At 44.2% G+C, this 20,719-nt stretch overlaps 3 protein-coding genes across 13 annotated transcripts; all 3 read right to left on the bottom strand.

Annotated features, from left to right (window-relative positions):
* Positions 1 to 82: 82 nt before the first annotated feature.
* Positions 83 to 5,474, bottom strand: rpl10a (ribosomal protein L10a). 2 transcript variants are annotated; one of them, XM_023793611.1, is made up of 6 exons: positions 5,354 to 5,474; positions 4,654 to 4,725; positions 4,132 to 4,212; positions 3,536 to 3,684; positions 3,106 to 3,278; positions 83 to 297 (listed from the first exon to the last, which is right to left on the bottom strand). In XM_023793611.1, exons 1-6 carry the CDS (start codon positions 5,356 to 5,358, stop codon positions 127 to 129), a joined length of 651 nt encoding a protein of 216 aa, XP_023649379.1. In that variant the 5' UTR covers positions 5,359 to 5,474; the 3' UTR covers positions 83 to 126. The 2 variants fall into 2 exon arrangements, with proteins under 2 accessions (XP_023649379.1, XP_023649380.1); XM_023793612.2 differs by lacking the exons at positions 4,132 to 4,212; positions 4,654 to 4,725; positions 5,354 to 5,474 and adding an exon at positions 3,790 to 4,088.
* A 1,010-nt stretch (positions 5,475 to 6,484) lies between these two features.
* fance (FA complementation group E) lies at positions 6,485 to 13,719 on the bottom strand. 4 transcript variants are annotated; one of them, XM_023793608.1, is made up of 10 exons: positions 13,371 to 13,719; positions 12,377 to 12,974; positions 12,209 to 12,253; positions 12,053 to 12,109; positions 11,383 to 11,526; positions 11,164 to 11,287; positions 10,216 to 10,291; positions 10,072 to 10,138; positions 8,877 to 9,002; positions 6,485 to 7,090 (listed from the first exon to the last, which is right to left on the bottom strand). In XM_023793608.1, the coding sequence occupies exons 1-10, from the start codon at positions 13,577 to 13,579 to the stop codon at positions 6,986 to 6,988; spliced, it is 1,551 nt and encodes a 516-aa protein (XP_023649376.1). In that variant the 5' UTR covers positions 13,580 to 13,719; the 3' UTR covers positions 6,485 to 6,985. The 4 variants fall into 4 exon arrangements, 3 of the variants coding, with proteins under 3 accessions (XP_023649376.1, XP_023649375.1, XP_023649378.1); XM_023793607.1 differs by having other exon boundaries at positions 11,155 to 11,287; XM_023793610.1 differs by lacking the exons at positions 6,485 to 7,090; positions 8,877 to 9,002 and adding an exon at positions 9,009 to 9,520 and having other exon boundaries at positions 11,155 to 11,287.
* An 858-nt stretch (positions 13,720 to 14,577) lies between these two features.
* mkrn4 (makorin, ring finger protein, 4) lies at positions 14,578 to 19,903 on the bottom strand. 7 transcript variants are annotated; one of them, XM_023793411.2, is made up of 9 exons: positions 19,313 to 19,458; positions 18,648 to 18,767; positions 18,271 to 18,554; positions 17,970 to 18,148; positions 17,061 to 17,296; positions 16,669 to 16,779; positions 16,437 to 16,551; positions 15,792 to 15,878; positions 15,333 to 15,471 (listed from the first exon to the last, which is right to left on the bottom strand). In XM_023793411.2, the coding sequence occupies exons 1-8, from the start codon at positions 19,381 to 19,383 to the stop codon at positions 15,828 to 15,830; spliced, it is 1,167 nt and encodes a 388-aa protein (XP_023649179.1). In that variant the 5' UTR covers positions 19,384 to 19,458; the 3' UTR covers positions 15,333 to 15,471; positions 15,792 to 15,827. The 7 variants fall into 7 exon arrangements, with proteins under 7 accessions (XP_023649176.1, XP_072569389.1, XP_023649177.1 ...); XM_023793408.2 differs by lacking the exons at positions 15,792 to 15,878; positions 19,313 to 19,458 and adding an exon at positions 19,785 to 19,903 and having other exon boundaries at positions 14,578 to 15,452; XM_072713288.1 differs by lacking the exons at positions 15,792 to 15,878; positions 19,313 to 19,458 and adding an exon at positions 19,798 to 19,872 and having other exon boundaries at positions 14,578 to 15,452.
* Positions 19,904 to 20,719: the final 816 nt, after the last annotated feature.

The following is a 20,719-nucleotide window of genomic DNA, read 5'->3' on the forward strand; positions in this document are numbered from 1 at the left end:
AGACTAGATATGACCCTTGTATGAACAAAGTGCCATACCCACACGGACACATGGCACCAAAGGAAGAAACTGACACAGAATATATGTTTTTTCCCCCCTCGTTTATTGAAAGAAGCAACTGAACATCTAGTAGAGCCGCTGGGGTTTTCCCATGGTGCTCTTGATGTAGAGCGCTCGCACATTCTGCCAGTTCTTCTTCAGCAGGGACACCAGGAAGTTAACTGCCAGGTGGATGTTGTAGACCAGCTCCTCCTCAGTCATCTTCACGTGTCCTACTGCCACAGCCAAACAGAGCACCTATGCAGGCATGGGGAGGAGGCCGTTATTGGTGTGCCTGAGGAACAACACTCTAGGAACCATCACCATGTTCTAGTACTGATACCAGGAGTGAACAGGGCCAGTGTATTAACTTGCATCCTGCGCGATCCAATCACAAGTGGGCAGAGCTAAATATGTCCATTCAAACTTTAACATGCGCCTCCACGTGCATCTTGACTGATCGCTTGGAATTGGGTCTTACTTTCCCAGAACTTAAACAAGCATGTAAATTACTTCCGCAGAATCTGCTGAACATTAAAAGGAGGGGAAATCAAAAGCTATTGCTGCATTCCAGGTTAACCGAAATGCCTAAGATACTTGTAATAAACGCCATAATACTCAAAATAATGTATAAATCAGTATTTCAACAATATGCATTCTTACCTACACACTTTAATTCTGTGTAATTTTTACTGGAACTTTTCACCAATATTAATAAAACATGATGCAACTTTGGCATAATGTGCACTTTGATGAAGCAACCTTAAATATGACCTGTGGAATTTCAATACATCTTTAAATCACTTCTTGCACAATTTATTTTTCCCAAATATGCACAGAACATTAATGATGTGCACTTTGACAACGTTTCCAAGCAAAAGGGTGGTGACAGTCTGATACTAAAAGCATCCCAGTAGATTAAAGCTTTTTTTGGTGTTGATATTCATGCAGTTCACTACACAGTGGCCCATTCTGCACTGACAGATATCCTGACATAAATCATGTCAAATACCGTTCCTATGTTCAATGAGTATGTATGAACTTCTGCTTACAAGAAGACAGTCAGCTAAGTAGGCGGTCCTTCAATGCAGCCTGGGACACATTCGAGTTCACGCTGCTATAACAAAGTGGCAATATGCGTCCCAGACCACCTCCGAACGTGGTTTGAGGAATCTGATGCATTTTCACTGCGTTTTGGGTACATTCACACCTGTATTTAGTGCCCACTTGTGATCGGATCACTCAGAATGCATGTTAATACTAGGTGTGAACAGAACCACTGGTCGCCTTTTGGCAAAAACCATGGTTCCCCTCAATTTAACAAAGGGAGTTTTACCCACAAAGGACAAAGTACCAATTCACTCCACACCATTCCACCAAAGGACCAATTCACTCCACATTACAAGAATGTTTAGTCATCAGAGTACAAAATATGCAATATTAGGGCACTTTTCCACCACACCAGGTACCATAATTTTGATACTTCAAGAAAGTATCAGAAGTACAGGACTTGAAGGTGTTTGTTTTCCACTGGCATAAAAACTGGTACCAGCACTGAAAGACATCACAACGCATGTTGTGAGGGGTGCGTTGTACAAGATTTTAAGAAACTGCTGTAGTATAAGGCTGGACAATGTTGGTATATCGCACATCACATGTTATGCACATGCAATTCTAACATTGCTAGTCAGCTAGATTAAGATCAGACTTTTTCGTTAAATTTCGTAAGAACATACGTTTTTTTTTTGCTAAAACATTCACTTTTTCATTGGAAAAAAACTTGGTTTGCAATTTTAATGATTATTCATTTTCAAGATTATCTAATGCACATTTAAAAACAAGTTTAAAAACAAGTTTACTGTCAGCTTTCGCATGAGCGCTGCATGTGTCACTCGTTTTTCATCCTTGCTGTTTAATACACTCCTAGACATTTAGAGAAAAATTATATGGAACCCCTTTTTTGCTTAATACCCCAATATTTATTTCAACAAAATACCACGCCGTCCTAGTAAGTTACACAAAATTATTTCTTGTCATACCATCCAGATCTTCCTGTATCTTCTACCAAACAGATCACAATTTAACCTCGGGTCTTTCCACACATCAATTAAATTATTATTTTTTTAAACTACATTTGACGTTTTTGAAGTTTGCCACTTTTTTCCAAGATGCTGGTTGTATTACGCTTGAGGCATGCTACTTGAAATGCTTTCTTTGGTTATACAAGTCCCACCCCAAAGTATCGAAAGATATACCCTAGTTGGTTTGGTTCTTGGGTACTGGGACTTTTGGTACTGGTACTCAACTGGAAGTCAACGGAAAAGGGAAGTAACAAAAGTACTGTATCAAAAGTATAGTACTTGGTGTGGTGGAAAAGCACCCTTAGAAGACCAGAAAATGAAAGTTCCTAATAAAGACGAAACCTAATTTAAGAACATAAAAATTTAGGTCAGAGAATCTCAATGGGATACAGGAGGGAAAGGTACATCTTATGGCGCTTTTCCACTGCATAGTACGGCACAGCACGGTTCAGTACAGCTCACCTTGGTTTGGCTCAGTTTGCATTTCGACTGCAGTTTAGTGCCGCTTTAGAGTGGGCGGGATTATTCACGTGTCGTTATAGTTGCGCCGCCTCTATTGCCGTGACATCATCGTAAATGCGCCACAAACAAACACACAACAATGGAGCATATCGACGGAATGGTGTTCTTCATTTTCGGCATGTGGATGTTTTTAACAGCAAGACCATTTTTAGTTAAAACAAAATGGTGCGTCCGAACCTTCGCTGGCTGTGCTAAAAATCTAGCGGGTCTGTTGTGTCTCGTGTCGCAAGTTCAGTGACGCAGTAATGACGATTTTCTCCGGCCAATCAGTGACCAGTAGAGTTTACACGTCACGTTTTGGTAACGGTTCGGCGCGCTTGGAACCTCGGCTGAGGTGGTACTAAAAAAAGGACCAGGTACCAGGTACTGTTCCCAGTGGAAAACCCCCCAAAAGTGAGCTGAACTGAACCGTGTCGTGCCGTACTATGCAGTGGAAAAGCGCCATTAGAGGTGGGCAGCCTACCTTCTTCATCTGGAACTTGATGGTGGATTTGACCTCATCCACCTTGGTGTTAAGGTTCTCATTGTGCGTCAGCAGGGAGGGAAATTTGCCGGCCTTGTTGAGTCCTGGGCCCAGGATACGGGGAATCTGCTTGATCAGAGACTCGGAGGCTAGGAAGGCATCGTACTTCTTAGCTGTTTGGGAAAGATGACTAGAGTCAGAGATTAAGTGCCAAACTAGCCTTACTGCATATACTTTTAATTTACCATTGTCGGGTGTCATGAGTTGTGGAACCACAGTTTGATTACACTGAACTATAAGCATTGTATTGCTGATCTGAAATGTACATCGTTCTGGACAAAAGCATCTCCTAATGAGAATATAAACTTTCTGGGTGGCCAGTTGAGCAGTCAGGTTCAGTCCAGCAGCTCTGTCAGGATCCAGAACTCACCCAGTTTCTTGACCAGCTTCTTATTCTTGTTGAGCTTCTTAAGTGCCTCAATGTCCATGTGTGGGAGGTCAGCTGCCTTGGCTTCATCACAGTGCTGCTGGTCACCCAGGATGCACACAGAGAACTTGGGCCTGGGGGTGGTCTTCAGCCTGAGAGGACAATGACAGTGGCACTGTCAGCACTAACAGACCATATACATCCACATCTCCACTCTGCACATCCCACGCCAACAAGGCAAAACTGAAGGCTCTTACCCTGAGGGTCTCACCCTGAGGGTCTCTGCATGACTTCTCATCTCGACTCGCACCAGGGATGCCATTTAAGAGCAAAATGGTCGGCTCAGGCAGGACTTTGGGAACAACCCCAGCCTGCCCTTTGCCTCCCCTCATGTTTTAAGACCCAGGGTGAGGGTCCGCCTGCTTCCCCAGAGAGGGGGATTCAGTCAGGCTACCCAAAGCTCTTCTGCACTGCCCATTCCAGGCCTAAGATTTATATAAACCTGGGTCAATCTGCACTAAAACCCGGCACCCACACGGCAGTGGGCAGGGCTGGGGTGGGCAGGCAGAAGCCTGGGTGAAACAGAAGAGTGTCCAAACCTGACAGTGCCAGAGAAACGCTTATCCTTCTGGGGGTCGTAGTTCTTCAAGCTGATCTGAAGCTCAACCGTCTCCAAAAACCTTCCAAGGAGAGAGGTGACCATTTCAGAGACATGGTTTATATGTATACATTTTGTTTCTTTGCTACTTGGGTTTTTCCTCATGAAAAATACTCCAGGTATATTTCTATGGTGCCTCTTCAGAGTGTACTTCACTGGGTCAGTTTGCATTTGAGTATGTGCTCTGCCAGCTCAGCCCACACAGTAACTTCTCGTTTGGCTTCTCAGTGTCTCCCTTATTTATTTTAACGTTAAAGAATAAAATTATTGAAAATGTAACAATAAAATTAATGTTATTTATTTATGCACCACCCATTGGAACAAGACACGCTAAATGAGTATCGTTTTCATTCCTGGCTGCCTCATCTAAACAGTGGTCTAATACTCATTATCAATTATGTGACACAGACGGCGCTGCTTTTTGCGGAGATGCAAGTGGAATCCCGGGGGGGCGGGGGCTTACTTGCGCGTCTTGGCCTGGGAGCCCTGCAGCACCTCGCGCACGGCCTCGTACAGCGTATCTCTGGAAACCTTACTGCGGAAGGTGAAGGACAGCGCCGTCAATCGCTTAACAATCAAAGTGAACACAGCATGTCATGTCAGAAAGCGGCACAGCGACTTAAAGCCATAGAGTTAAACTGACATTGAAAGGGCAAAATAACGACAGAAAGAAATTCGGAAAGTTAACATTTTAACGATTAACAATTACTCATTGTCTTCTGTAATAATTCACTTGAGTTCTGCTTTACAATAAGAAACAGACATTAATGTATGAAGCGGGTTCATTGCAATCAGACGAAATGTCATAGTGAAATAGGCAACAGTATTATTACCGATAATTCTTTGATTACATGAAAAATTTTGAAAAATACTACGTCTTAAAGTCAAGCAGAAGATAAAAACATCCAGAATGTTGAATTCACAATGAAATTATTTATCGATTAAAACCGATTAGATTTGTAGAACAACTCGCATACTGGACGCTACTGCCATATTACTAGCCGGTACGTTTCAGACAACCAAAATTACGCTTTAAAACTTGAAGCTTTAATGTCAAATAATTATACCACAAAATAAAGTCTTTAAAACTATCAATCGAAACATAACTCCACAACAATTTTTTTATAAAATACGTTTCTGAAGGAGAAAAAAAACTTGCTCACCTCATCTTCCCTTCCCGTTGCACGCTACAAGGAGCTGAAAAGAGGGAGAGGAAACGGAAGTAGGCCTCTAAATAGCGACGCCGTCGCAAGATGACCGCCCTTTGCGGCCATATTTGTGGTGTCTGTGAGTTGCGCATGCGCCAGCGTTGGGAGCCGAATGAGAAAGCAACGAAAAACTGAAACAAAAAAATACAGCCAAAACCAAAAACTACCTAAAAGCAAAGTACAAAAATAAAACAGAAATAACCGTATTGAAAGTGTAAATACAGACAATTTATGAAAATGTATGCAAATACGTGAGATGGACCCTAACTTTCTTTAACTGGTAATGGTAGAGGTTTGGCAGATCAAGTCAAGTCGTTTCAAGCATATACAGTAATACAGTACATAGTGAAATGAGACAGCTTTCCTCCAGGACCTTGGGGCTACATATAACACTACATCGACACAGGACTACATAAAGTGCAAGTGTGCGAAAAGTGCAGACATTGCATAAACAGTGCGACACAAGACAGTGCAATAGATGAAATAGAAGAGATGAAAGTAGGTAAGACAGTGCAATGGGTTGTGCAAAACGTTATTGAGGTAGTGGAGTGTATAAAGGTGTGTGTCTGCGTGTGTATCAGTCCAGTCTCTGATTGTTCAGAAGTCTGACAGCTTGGGGGAAGAAACTGTTGCAGTGTGGCAGTGAGGGCACGAAAGCTCCGGTACCTCTTGCCAGAAGGCAGGAGGGTGTGAAGAGTGTGTGTGAGGGGTGTGTGAGGTCCTCCACAATGCTGCTGGCTTTGTGGATGCAGCGGGTGCGATAGGTGACTGTGATAGAGGGAAGAGAGGCTCCAATGATCTTCTCAGCTGTTCTCACTATCCGCTGTAGGGTCTTGCGATTCGGTACGGTGTAGTTTCCATACCAGACAGTGATGCAGCTGTTCAGGATGTCTCTCTGTAAAAGATGGTGAGAATGGGTGGTGGGAGATGCCCTAAAGTCTTGTATTACCTGAATAGTTTATTAGTTTACCACGATTGACTTGACATAAACGGTTTACTCAGATCCTGTAGTGACGGTGTGATTTAGTCAAGTAAAATGTGGTTTTGTTTCTTGTGGGTAACAGGTAGACATATACATTCTGTAACTTCTTTGTATGCAAGAATTTATTGCCATATTCCAAAATATTCTCCCCCCCCTTTTTGATAGATCAATTTTATTCACACACTTTATATAGTAACTCATATTGCTGATGAGAGTTATTTCACACAATATATTTCATGCTTTATTTACTATGACAAAATATGCAATATTTGAATGATTTTCTCCTTTGTTTTTAGCAGAACCTACACCATATTCTGACACTTTAGGAGTAGCTTTTCCCTTTGCTGTCCCCTTCAGTTTTAATGCTTTGTATCCTACATGAACTTTTAAGTCATAAATACAAAAGCGTGAGAAGGTACACAGAATGGATATTTATAGCAAAGTCAATCAATTCTGCCTTAGAAACCATTGAACAACCAAGCACACATTGATCCACTACAGAGCAGCTGGAGATCCCTGTGCATTCAGAATGGTTCGATCATGAAAGTTAGGAGCACAGTGGGTTTATGGTGGATCAGCTTTTGGGAAATGACAACTCCCCTCTGCTATGAGGATGGATCGATCCGCTTCAGGGCAGCCAGAAGAGACTTTTTCAGGAAGGTCTCATGGGAAGCCAGGCAGCAGGAGAGTATGTGCTTGTGTGGGCTCACCTGGGTGAACAAACACAGTAACTTCAGTCCACTGTTAGCAGCTGGTACGCCCCCCCCCCCCAGCTGCATTGTACGGTTATACCTGCTGTATATACACTGTTATTCTCATAACAAGGAGATTTTTTAAAATAGACTTCTCATCAATTTAATTTGGTAAGTCTGATTATGGCACTTGTCTCAACACAGGTGTTACAAGGACCTTAATAAGTCATATCAGAGAGAATATCACAAAAATGTTATGGAATGCAATGGTGAAGTATGATTGGAGCAGAGCAGGCTATGGAGGCAGTGAGGTTACAGTCGTGGGTAAGTCAGGCTATGGAGGCAGTGAGGTTACAGTCGTGGGTAAGTCAGGCTATGGAGGCAGTGAGGTTACAGTCGTGGGTAAGTCAGGCTATGGAGGCAGTGAGGTTACAGTCGTGGGTAAGTCAGGCTATGGAGGCAGTGAGGTTACAGTCGTGGGTAAGTCAGGCTATGGAGGCAGTGAGGTTACAGTCGTGGGTAAGTCAGGCTATGGAGGCAGTGAGGTTACAGTCGTGGGTAAGTCAGGCTATGGAGGCAGTGAGGTTACAGTCGTGGGTAAGTCAGGCTATGGAGGCAGTGAGGTTACAATCGTGGGTAAGTCAGGCTATGGAGGCAGTGAGGTTACAGTCGTGGGTAAGTCAGGCTATGGAGGCAGTGAGGTTACAATCGTGGGTAAGTCAGGCTATGGAGGCAGTGAGGTTACAGTCGTGGGTAAGTCAGGCTATGGAGGCAGTGAGGTTACAGTCGTGGGTAAGTCAGGCTATGGAGGCAGTGAGGTTACAGTCGTGGGTAAGTCAGGCTATGGAGGCAGTGAGGTTACAGTCGTGGGTAAGTCAGGCTATGGAGGCAGTGAGGTTACAGTGTGGGTAAGTCAGGCTATGGAGGCAGTGAGGTTACAGTCGTGGGTAAGTCAGGCTATGGAGGCAGTGAGGTTACAGTCGTGGGTAAGTCAGGCTATGGAGGCAGTGAGGTTACAGTCGTGGGTAAGTCAGGCTATGGAGGCAGTGAGGTTACAGTCGTGGGTAAGTCAGGCTATGGAGGCAGTGAGGTTACAATCGTGGGTAAGTCAGGCTATGGAGGCAGTGAGGTTACAGTCGTGGGTAAGTCAGGCTATGGAGGCAGTGAGGTTACAATCGTGGGTAAGTCAGGCTATGGAGGCAGTGAGGTTACAGTCGTGGGTAAGTCAGGCTATGGAGGCAGTGAGGTTACAGTCGTGGGTAAGTCAGGCTATGGAGGCAGTGAGGTTACAGTCGTGGGTAAGTCAGGCTATGGAGGCAGTGAGGTTACAGTCGTGGGTAAGTCAGGCTATGGAGGCAGTGAGGTTACAGTCGTGGGTAAGTCAGGCTATGGAGGCAGTGAGGTTACAGTCGTGGGTAAGTCAGGCTATGGAGGCAGTGAGGTTACAGTCGTGGGTGAATGTTAGGGCAGCTGCCCTCTTAAAATATTGCAAAAAACCCTTTTCACACCGGTGAAAAAGTAGTAAAACTAGTATATATAGACCATCTTTTTAAATGAATATTAAGCAAGAACAGCAGAAAAGCTGTTTGTAGTAGTATATATATTTTTCTTGCTCTGTGTTGAATTACTGCCCTTTCCATGTTTAAATAGGTTATGATTACAAAGGTTTCCTCTGCCCCCTCTGTTCTAAATTATATCACAAATCTATGCTCATCTGTACAGAATTTGCTTGTGAAAAGTTATGTCAGTCTGTGGGCAGAGTGCAGGCGTTACATTCTTTGTGTGTCCTTGGATGAGTACTCACACGGCTGGGGTACTTGTTAAGGACACCGATCACCATCTTGGCAAACGTCATGGACTTGGTGAAGTCGGGCGCCTGCTGGCGCAGATGGGTGATAAACTGCGAGAATAACTCTTCAGTGAGCTCCAGCTGTGAGACACAGACAGACGCCAGAGAACATCACTGTGGTGCCACAGGCCAATGGAAGAGACAGTACAGCAGGTGCCAGAGACACACTGCAAAGAGGCTGCTTTTGCCTTTTACTGCAGCAGAGAAGGTGGCATCATAATCAAAGAACTAGACATTCAGTTCCTTTTAGGGAGTCTGAGCTAGGAACTGGAACCTGGGTTTCTACAGTGAAATAACACGTTAATCTAAACTTTTAAACTTTATGAAATACTTAACTCTGTTCTTAATTAACCATTAAAAAAAATCACTTCATTAAATGACATAAATAATCACTTTGTTACAAAGCTAAGGAGGCAATTAAAACATCACTGTAAACAAAAAAGGGACTTTATATGCATATACATACTCACATATCAAGTGTATTAGAGTATTAGGAAATACTGGTCTATAGTCCCTTGAGACCCCCCCCCCAAAAAAAAATAAAAAATAAGAACACATTCCTTATCTTTCATTATGAATCCTGTATCAGACAAACAAACCTAAGGGAAATCAAAGTCCTGTATCAGACATACATATACCTAACAAAGATCATAAAATTACCCCCCCCCATGTCAAACTCCTCCCATTGCCACTGCACACAAGTGTTCATAGGTGTTACCAGTTAGTGTCCACAGTCAAAATTATGACTAAGGAGCATGGAATCCCTTTTACAACACATCTTTGACAATTACAATGACAACAATCCAAAAGAAACATTCAGTATTTTACATTTCATATCCAGATATTTTGAATATCTTGGGTAACATCACAGAAATTCAAACGCACTAGAGCAGGGGTGGCCAATCTTATCAGCAAAGGGCCAGTGTGTATGCAGGTTTTTGGGACAACTTGTACGTCAGCTGTTCAAACCCAGGTGTGAGGACTCTTCAGCCAATCAGTCCTCTATTTAGTAATCTAATTACGGAGTTGCAGCGAAAACCCACCACACACACCGGCCCTTTGCAGATAAGAGTGGCCACCCCTAGACTACACCAAATATCTAGCTGAGGACTGTAACCCAGCTGTGAAAAGCAGAACCTAAAGTGCTCACCTTGGAATCCAGCAGGGTGTGCACCACTGACAAGACCTCCTCACCCCAGCTCAGCACAAGCGTCTCCCTGAGAACAAGAGGGCTGTCTGATTCTTCATAACTGCAGTCATCATCATCATCATCATCATCTAATTAGACACATACCCAAATATCAGCAGCTGATACTGGGGCTCAAGGCAGTCCCCAATCAGTCGACACAGCAGTTCAGCTTGGACCCTGTCTTCTCACAAAACAACAGAAATTCACACCTTTGAGTGGTCCAGACTGTCAAAGATGCCAGCTTGAGAAGTGTCTTATCCTATCTGTACCTATGTTCTTATGAGTTACAGCTAACATACTCATTACTATTCCAAGTACCTTAGCTATCCCAAAGACCAGATCCCAGCAAATGCATACTTTTATACAGAAATGCAGGCAGTTGCTATAAACATAGCAGAAATACACAGGATGAATTAACTTATTTTAAATTACAGGTAGCTCTCAACTTACATACAACTGACTCACGTTAATCCTCGTGAATTGAGAACTACCTGTACTTCAATCTACATTACAGCTCAAATGTGTGCTATTAAGATATATGAAACAGTAACTATTGTTGATCACTACATTCTTACACATATGCCCTTGTTTCACTGGGAGTGGGGTAACAGTTGTGCTGAGATCCACTACAGGCAGATAAGCGATTAATGCTTACTTTGTTACACTAAAAACTAAAGAAAATACTTAAAATGAGCCCTGTATAAAGGTCAAGGCAGCACGTTGACTGAGTGTGGTTCTGTAGCCTATCAGCACAAACCCCTCCCCTCCCCCATGTTTATGGTGTTTGCATGTGCTCCCCCATTTCGCACAACTCTCCTCTGGCAGAGACATGCTGGGTCTGCTGGTAGCTCTCAGTTGCCTGTGCCTGGTGCTTATTTGTGTGTACGCCCTTGACGGCAGCCAGTCCTGGGAATTCCCCTGCCTTGTGTCCCATGTCAGCTGGGATAAGCTCCAGCCTGCCTGTGACTTTACAATGATTAAGCAATTGGACTATGGATAATGTACAAGCAACATACGGAGAGAAGTGGAGAAGTAAGTACTGACTAAACGCACTCATCTGGCCTGACTGTAAAATGGGGCTGATCAGCGCAGAGCAGGCCGGCCTGGGGTAGCGGCGGCCAAATGAGGTCACTGCGGAGAGCAGGGAGCGAGAGGCCGGATCCCGGAGTGAGAGAACCTGCAGGGAACAAGGAGCAGCGGAGGCTGCAACATAACTTTAAGATCAAAGGGAACCTGTATCTATAAATGTATAACTCAGGAAAAAAAACATACTTTTTTGAAAAAGAGGCTCCTAGTGAGCACAGTGGCCGTGCACTGGCTAAGGTCAGGGCACAGAGACAGCAGGCCACTGCAAAGAGGCGGCAGGATCTGCTCCGGAATCTCTGACAGCTGCAGCTCTGCGCACAGCAGCTCCACCTATGGGAAAAACAGGCAAATGGCAATTGTCAATATAGCCTTTTTTCCCAGTATTTCTGTGTGTTTTACCAGTCACTGTGAACAGCCTAGAGAGGAGGTGTTTAAAATTATTATTGAACCCAGCACTTGACAGCTGTATGCTTGCCATGTAGTATCTGCCTCACTTTAGGACGTTTTGGACAAAAGTCAGCCAATTAAATAAATGCAAATAAAACAGCGCCAAAAGAATAGGAATACTAACAAGTCTCCACAAAAGATATAACATTTTCTGCTGTCTATATTGTCCCCTGGAGTCAACAAAAAGTCATTTTCACTGACGCTTTCATTCATTTTTAAAAAATCACAATGTTCCTTCTGTGTGTGCTCTCATTAAATTCCTCATATACTCTAAACAGTCCACAGTTCTTTACGAGTATTTTGGGATCCATAGGTGTGCATCCTATTGGCTTGAATTAATTTGTGCCAAATTATTAACCACTATTTCAATCGAAAAGAGTCTCTATTAAAGCTACGCAGAGACGCTCACCTGGGGTGGTTCACACTCGTTCAGCACTTGAAGAACTGAGTCAGTGTCTTTGACCCACTAGGGAAAAATGAGATTAAACTAAGCCATGTTATTACCAGCCAAGACATATTCTACAATGACTGAAATCCTGATATTGTTTTCTGCAGACATACTGACCTCTCCTGTAGTCTCTAAAAGTTCTTTGATTCCAGTAACAGAAGCCTGGAGTGGGAAAGGCCGCATAAAATGAGAAGAAGCAGACTGCTATTTTAATTCATTTCCATTTGTTCTGGTTTAGTTGCTATTATTGTGTTAATGCATCCCTGTAGATCTCCAGAATCTTACCCTAATGTGCTCAGGCAGCACCAAACTGGTACCATCAGGAAATGACTGCTGAGGCTCCCGGAAGTCCACCATGCAAACATCCCCTGCAGTCCAGGCTGCTGTCTCCTGCACGATGTCTTGGGCCTGCGATGGCAGTGCTTCCTTGTTCCCATCATCCTCTTGGGTGGCAGGGAGGTCCAGTCGCATTTTTTTACTCTGGCTCCCTGCCACCTCAGAAGCCTCATTTCTTCTCTTTCCATGCAGCTGAAGATCTGGCTCTCCCACAGGCTCCTGGGGAGGTCTTGTGGGGGGCAGGTCACCAAAAGCACTCCCCAGACTCAATGCACTGTGGTCAGCATTGCCCAGCCTCTGACAGAACTGCTCAAGTTTGTTCCTACAATATGCAGAGTACAGCTCACCTCCCAAGGGATCATCCAGGGCCAGATCCCGACAGAGCTGACCAAGCAAGACATGGATCCAGGGATCCTGGGCAGGGTCCTGCTTAAGGCAGTCCAGGAGCCGAATCAAGCAGGGCCCAGGGACCAGGGGGTAGATCAGATGGAGGAAGGACAACAGACCACACTTGAAGGCAACAGGGAACAGACAGACCAATGGGGTTCTGCGGGAAGCAGGTCAAATTTAAAAATAAGAAAGACAATACATAATGAGTATGAAAATGATCTATAAAAATATTGATTTAATTAAGTCAAGTGGGTTTTCTTGTCATGGCATCCAAAAGCAAATTTACAGTGGCAGGAAATGACATTTTCCTGGGACCACGGTGTGACATACAAACAGCAAGTGACAAGGGGAAGATGTCAAACTAAAGTTCAAAAACACATGACAATGAAAGCAGATTCGGGGGGCGTTATATATTGATACAGTCGGTGTGAGATAAAATCAGCATTGAGACACATTTACTTTACAAGCAGCTTAAGCAACCTTTAAAATCTACACAACCTTCATCGAGGGAAACAATCTAAGACGCCGAGTGACCGCCTAACGCCAAACTTACAACGATAAATTCAGCTTGTCCCCGACGATGTGTGGTTCCTCCATGCACAAGGTGTCCAGACAAGCACGCAACGAGATGTCCGGGTCGGAGCGCCGCTGGCGGTGAAACAGCCGCACGGCTCTGCTGATTCCTCGCACACCGGAGAGCAGCGACTGGAAGAGCAAGCGAGTGCGCCCGTCGAAGCGCCACAACAAGCGCTCCACATCCATGGCAACACAACGACCAATGCCAGCTAAAAATCAGATACAAATTTAGCCAGTGACAGATTAAAAGCTACATTTTGACATAAAGCACTGACTGGATATTCCCGCGAAATTATTGAAAATGAAACGTCTAGCAGGAGACCGGAAATGCGTCACTGGTCTCGAAACTTCCCAGGAAACCGCCTGTATTTTGCAAAGTAAAAGTCCTCCTGATCAGCTACAGTTTTATACACATTAGTTTAGAATATCGCATTTACACCCAAGTACATTTTAAAAATCTGAGGATGTCATTACCCTTTATGTAAATAAAAAAATTCGGAAAATGTTTATAGACTGCACTGAAAATGTTGGCAATACGCCACCTAATGGTCTATTGCTTGATAACTGCAAGTTAGCTTTTCAGCAGGGAAACTGAACTGGATTATGATTCCAGGGGTTTTGTTTTCTGAGTAAATCTGATCTAGGGACGACGAAATGCGTAGGGTACGGTCTCATCGAACAATATTATATCGCAGACATCCCACCTCAGGCATATTGATTTCAGGGAGGCGGATGCGGGATAACCAGGAAAGGATGGATGCTGGCAGACCTGGGCGGTATTGCCGTTCACAAGTACCCCAACCACCCCGCAAATTATGGGGAAATAAGCAAACGGGGGTGTCGGCTAACTTTACTGCCGTTGAACGTCAGAGTTCCGATATATTACGCATCGGTTGCCGCTGTCATGATCAGGGAACGTACCGGAGATGTGGGACGTCGATACAGTCACAAAAGCAGCAGCTGACAAGTTTGCACACGACTGTACAACCATTGATTAATACGTGTCCCTTCTCCACATATCAGTATCACCATAATTCTTATGGAACATTACAATAGCACCGTATTCCAGGTGCTTCCTAAACCAGTGTCTACATTTGACATGTATTTAAAAGGTTTTTTTTTTTGGCCTGACCACAGACACGCCAAATACCCCAAAGCACGGAGACTTTACATTTGAGCACACGTTTGTGAAACAAATGTTTTATTCTTTTTTCCAATGTGAACATATAATAAAAAAACCCTTCAAAGTGAACTCCATTGGTACAGTCGGACACCAAGCACCTGGGCTTTCACTAATAGAAAGTTATCCCCCCCCACATTAGGAGACTTTAAAAGTAGCATGGGTGGGATGGGGACACTTAACATTCCATTTCAGTTCATGTATAAAAATTAACAATGCAATCTAAAATCTTGTTTCATACATTAAGGTAGTATACACTCACTATTTCCAATAATGGAATGGATTAATTATAACAAGCAATACAATATTCAGAGATTTCCCTCTTCTCTGCATCTAGCAAGATCGATTAACTTAATTGCACTATACAATCTTAAAAAGCACCTTTAACAAGTCATATTCAGACCATTCAGTCATTTTCTGCAATACTGCCATTGAATTAGAAAAACAATTTGGCTGTTAACCCCCCCCCCCCCATTCTGAATTTTCTTCAGATAATCATTTTGTACAACAAATGAGCCATTTCAACAAAATGGCCACAGGCTATCGTTACAAATTCAAAAACGGACAAATAAGTGGAAACTTTGGGGAACAGAAGTCAGTGAGGGTGATAATCTGACCCAAGAAGTTAGCTGTACCTTGTGCACAGACCGAAGTCCCCCCCCCCAAACCACCTAAGCTACCAGGGTTGATTTGTCCCTTAACAGGAAACCTTGGTCAGCAGGTGGTGGAAACAGCTCAGAGGGACTCGTAGTCATCGTCCAAGTAGCTTTCATCATCCTCATCCAGAAAGTCGTCGCTGTCCAACAGGGTCAGAGCGATGAAGCAGTGCAGTAGCTGTAGGCTCTCACCATCAAGCTCCTCCAAGGTCCTGCTGTAGGCCTATGTGCAGAGGGTTAGCCTACACGCCGAGAACAAAGCACTCCATCCTATGTCCTTCCTTCAACCTGATGTAGACTATTCCCTTTGGTGGATTTTTAAATGCAGCATTACATTCAAACTCCAAGTACCATTAAATACTCAACTTCAACCATATTCCACACACAAAATTGTATTCCTCTTTGTGGGGACCATTCATTCATTTCTATGGGGGAAAAGCTTAATCCCAACAATGACAGCCTTAACCCCTACCCAGCTCTAACCTTAACCATAAGTAACAAACAAAATATAACTTTTGGCAGTGTAATATATACATAACCTACAATGACATTCTACCAATACCTGCACATCGTACTATGGATGTGAACTGCCAGGATTTCACAGCCAGTTGTTTAAAGTCACTGCTATCACTGCATGTGCTTGTTTTACCTGGCACACCCATAAAGGAAAACCTCACAGTAAATGCTGCAAATGGCTGATTAGCTGCAAAAATTGATTATTTTGCAGTCAGTCATTTTCTAGGTGGTTCCATATCTTACAGAACTACACAAACTTCTGCTTGATTTGCTAACACATGCTGGAATGTTTGGACAAGCTAATTAGGCCTTAGCACAATTCTTGCACAGAATTAAGTGAAATGTACCGTATGACTTTCCTTGCACACAAGTCAAGTCACTGAAGATGCACATGGAGACTAATGAGTGAGCAGCTCCTGATGGCAAAGTTAAAATTTTGTGCCAAGAGTAGAAGCTATACTATTGCTACAAATGTACACCAATAACATCTAGACCATGAAAACAGACCAAAGTCCAAACTTACTGCAGCCAAAACTAAATCCAGTGAGTATCAGCATGCAGTTATACTAGGAAGGATTACTACTATTCATTTACACATTTGCACTACAAGGCAATGAATTCCTATAGCCTGCTTGACAGATTTGCCAACAGGGTAGGGAACAGTGGTCAGTAGCTACTTAAGGTGCATTACCGTAGGAGAACGGCATCTGCGAGGCTGGTAGCCACTGGGTAAGTCATGGCGGTAGATGCATTCAGATTTAAAGGGGCAGCATCCATGTCGCATGAAAAAGGTACACCTGATTTTACTAGGGAGGAAGGACAATGAATTATTGACCAGAAAAGTATTTAAATATCACCATTACTACTGTTGTCATCACCTCTATGACTATTAATTAGCAAGCAAGCAGTCGTGTGGCACCAACCTGCTCTTCTCCTTAAAGGCAGCGATCAGCGTCTGCTTGGGCTCCCCATCACTCACCCAGTACTTGCTGGGTATGTAATACGGGGACTTCACCCTGCACTGGGGACAGGCTCTAGGGGACAGATGGGTGATGTTCCAAAACAGTCAAGCAGCATATACACATCTGAGAGAAGTACTTTTGTATTAATCTCTCAAAGTTTAAACTCCAGTATAACAGGGAAATTAAAAACATTTTCCACTGGGTAAAGCCATGTATAGCTCAAGACTTGATTATAGTGCTTAAAACAGGGGAAGTTACTTCAATGCAGCCAAATCAGAAGATGCAGTTACAGTAAAGGCTGAGCTGCAGACAGATGCTGTTAAATCCCAGTGAACATCTGAGCCTGTCCTCACTTGATGACTTCTTCCTGGAAATCCCTCGTCTTCCTCCAGGTGACAATGCACCCCAGGCAGAAGGCATGGCTGCAGTTGGGCAAGATGCCGAAGCGCCTGTCCTGGGGGCAAACCTTCTCGTACACCTTGTCCATGCAGATGCCACAGGCCACGTCCTTGCTCTGCTCATACTCAGGCAGAGGCCCAGTTAAGGTTGCTGCTGCACCATCCGCCATCTCTTGCTGGTTGGAAGTCTTCTACAAAGATCCAGACAAGGGGAAGATGCATAAGGGCAGCTTTGGTCTGAAGCAACTAGGGGGGGGGGGGGGGAGTTAGCAATAAATTTGCAATGTTACCAGCATTGTCTAAACCACAGGTGTCAGACTCCAGTCCTGGAGGGCCAGAGCCCTGCACATTTTTGGGTTTCCCCTCGTTTAACACACCTGATTCAGCTCCTTGTGCTAATTACCACACAGCTCATGAGCTGAATCATTGATGGTGGAACAGGGAAAGAACTAAGCTACACAGGGCTCCAGCCCTCCAGGACTGGAGTTTGACACCCCTGGGCTAAACGAATCACATCACCAAGACCAAAGCCACTGCTAAAGTACCTGGAGCTGAGGGCTTTTCCCCCCCACCAGCACTTCCATGTCAGGGTCGTTAAGCTAACAATCATACTAGGGAATCATTAAGTTCTTCACCCTCAGTCACAACTACACGATGACTTCAGAACGCCAAATCTTGCACTATTAATTTGATTGGAACCACAATATTGTTGAATCTGAAAGGTTACAGCTAAAAGGGGTATTTCCCCTATATTTTACACTTTAAGTCAAAAAATTTCACTAGCAGTCAAGAAAGATGCCTGCACAGGCTTCCACATGCTGAATGGTCTTAGAGTGCAAATATGACTAGCTGCATTAGACAAACCATGGTTTCTGTCCCAGCACTGGGTCCCTGGTTTGTCTCCTCTGCTGCGCCGGGAACGGAGTCCGCTTCAATTATAAGGGGGCTGGTGGCCAGGGAACCGCTGCATACAGGACCAGAGCCAAACTGGGAGACTGTAAAGGGCACACTGCAGCTGGAGTGTGCGGAGTCCGACCCTGACACTACAGCAAGAAACATTAGGAATTGTTCAATATCAAATAATTATTCGGCCACCATTAAACTGCTGAATGATCTTGTGCTCTGGAAGGCTACAGAAACAGTCGGTACAAGTCTGATGGACTACCCTGCAGAGGCCTGGGAACAGGCTCACCGACCCCATGCTCTTCCTCTTCAACGATGTCTGTCGGCAGGTGCTCAAAGCTAGACTGCTGTAAAACCATGCCAGACACTAGGGGGTCGGAGCGCCGCCGGCCCCACGTCTGGGATCCCGGGATGGGCGACAGGGAGGGCTCAGAGCCACGGCGCCCTGGCAACAGGTGAAAGCCCCACGTCGGGGGTTGGACAACTGGAGCAGAGGCCCGTCTGCTCTCTGACATCATGCTGCCAGGGTGGGGGACATGCTGGTACCTAGAACACATTTTTTGGTTTAACAGAGGTCCCAGATAACGAGACCAAGTCTCTACAGACAGACTTAGTTCTTAATGAATTAAAAAGCCTCACCTGCAGCGGTCTCCAAACCAGCAGACTCCTTTCTGGAAGTATCTGCAGATTGGCATTGATGGCAGCTCATGTGAGAAGTGACAACTGGGGCCAAATCTGCAAGAGCCACTGAGGAACTGCCTGAAAGAGACACACACTCAGGACACTAACTGCTCACTGCGTTTTCTAGACATCCCCGTTCCGTTGGGAATCTTTTTGTTGTTAAAGTATGTCACTTTCAGCTGAGCTAAAATCCAGGTGAAATTTTAAGTCACAACCTTTCAAAAACTAACGAATTTGGATGCAACCGAATGGAAACTTTTGAACGTAACGAACGTTCAAAATTTTCGCAACGAATACAAAACAAATGACACTCGACAAAGCACTTAACACAAGAGAAGCCCACTGGTCAGTTTAATTGCACCGTGGCAGCAAAGCAAAACTACGTGAGGAGCTGAGAGTCCGACAGCAAGACCGCTTGCAACGGAGAGCCCTGCACGCAAACCGAAGTTGAGACGCGCGGAGCGTGGGATCCTTTGTGCTGCGAAGCCGGATGTAAACATTGAAGGCGAGGCGGGCGGGGGGGGAAGACTGCCATACCGAGCCAATGCAGCGTCGTTACACTACAAGTACGAAGTTCTTTCGGGCACAGTTTAAGACAGCTTAAGTGTACAGCTGCTTCCTACCTGCAAGGCGCCCTATATGCATTCAAGGCATAAAGGCCGGCATTCCTATACATAACGCCACTTCGCTCCATTTCGGTCTTCGAGCTACAGAGCTTTGCATGGGATCGAATGACACCGCCGCTACGTCACAGCGCGACTCCCAACCAGCCGCTGGCGCAACTCAGACGCAGTTTAATTATCTGCAGATGTGTGCAGAAGACCAACTTTCCCTGTTGCAATTTTGCTTTATAAAAAAACATCAATGGATATTAGTTTCGTTGGACACAGGAAAGGAACCATAGACTTAGTCTTTACATAAACAGAACCTTAAAATGAAACTCACGTCTTTAAGGTACAATTTACGCATTTGGGGGGGGGGGGGGGCGGAATACAATCTATGTAAATTCGGTTATAACAGAAGCTCCTCCTGGAAACTCAGTCTACGTCGTGTTCATACAACACAGTCAAGAAGTTTGATTAAAACCTAGAATACCTGCAAACAATACCTCCACGAGCGCCAGCAACCAGAGGCTTGCCATTTGACCCCTTCTCCATTTCCGTGTCCGTGCCCAATTTACTAACGTACAAAGATTAAATGGCTCTGCCTATATATTACCTGGGTGTGGCCCATTAAGGAGGTTCATGATCACACGGCCAATAGCAAAAGAAAATCAAGTACGGGGAACCTGTGTGCTTATGGCCAGCCAATCGCAAGCTGAACTGCGAATAGGATCTTTGTTAATCACATCTTACATGTACATGTTATGAATATTATATGATTCGGGTTATATCTTTTGTAAAATTTAAGGTAAGGATTTTATGTGAGATAGCTATCTGTATTGTAACTGCATTGTTTTGTTGCTCAACAGTCATAATTTGTACGGATAAGATATGCCATACAATACTATTGCAAGAATTTCATGGAATAAGAAGGCTACAGAAGGAGCTGTATTGCCTGGACATTCACTTACTGCTGCTCTAACCTTGCATGCGAGTTCTAAGAACAATTATTGATTATTGATAATCGAGGCACAGTGGGGTTTCCCAGGCAGATGCAGCACTTCACATGGGTCCTTGAATTTGTAAATTATATGTGGGTGGGGGCCACATAAGTACTTGATACTTTTCTTTACACTGTATATGTTATTGGAAATGTTTATCCTTTATATCATATTCACCACAATTAGGCTCAAGTACTGTGGACGGTCAGCCTTTACAGTGTATATGGAAGGGACAGCCACTGAGCTGTCCCTACGTAAATGTAAACCACTTTGGCATGGGTTATGATGCTACCTCATCATTTAGTAGAGTAATGAGGTGTTTACTACTGTTGGGAAGGGGGAACAGGAATGTGGGAGATTCTCAGTGTTTGTCTAATTTGGTAACATGCTTTGTGGCTGAAAAAAAAATTAGTACAGGAGTGTCTAT

The sequence above is a fragment of the Paramormyrops kingsleyae genome, chromosome 6, assembly GCF_048594095.1.
Source record: "Paramormyrops kingsleyae isolate MSU_618 chromosome 6, PKINGS_0.4, whole genome shotgun sequence".
NCBI classification, from domain to species: domain Eukaryota; kingdom Metazoa; phylum Chordata; class Actinopteri; order Osteoglossiformes; family Mormyridae; genus Paramormyrops; species Paramormyrops kingsleyae.

What these genes read in the sequence shown, in the direction of transcription:
- rpl10a (XM_023793611.1), bottom strand. An exon ending in TCCCAGGCCAAGACGCGCAA is followed by an intron (nt 4,213 to 4,653) that starts GTAAGCCCCCGC and finishes TCTCCTTGGAAG; the next exon opens with GTTTTTGGAGACGGTTGAGC. An exon ending in TCAAGTTCCAGATGAAGAAG is followed by an intron (nt 298 to 3,105) that starts GTAGGCTGCCCA and finishes ATGCCTGCATAG; the next exon opens with GTGCTCTGTTTGGCTGTGGC.
- fance (XM_023793607.1), bottom strand. Translation starts at nt 13,579, where the DNA reads ATGGATGTGGAGCGCTTGTTGTGGCGCTTCGACGGGCGCACTCGCTTG. An exon ending in TTTTAGAGACTACAGGAGAG is followed by an intron (nt 12,110 to 12,208) that starts GTCAGTATGTCT and finishes ATTTTTCCCTAG; the next exon opens with TGGGTCAAAGACACTGACTC. An exon ending in TATCAGCTGCTGATATTTGG is followed by an intron (nt 10,139 to 10,215) that starts GTATGTGTCTAA and finishes TCTTGTTCTCAG; the next exon opens with GGAGACGCTTGTGCTGAGCT.
- mkrn4 (XM_023793407.2), bottom strand. Translation starts at nt 19,383, where the DNA reads ATGGAGCGAAGTGGCGTTATGTATAGGAATGCCGGCCTTTATGCCTTG. An exon ending in TGGTTTGGAGACCGCTGCAG is followed by an intron (nt 18,555 to 18,647) that starts GTGAGGCTTTTT and finishes AATGTGTTCTAG; the next exon opens with GTACCAGCATGTCCCCCACC. An exon ending in TGTTCCCAGGCCTCTGCAGG is followed by an intron (nt 18,149 to 18,270) that starts GTAGTCCATCAG and finishes TTCTTGCTGTAG; the next exon opens with TGTCAGGGTCGGACTCCGCA.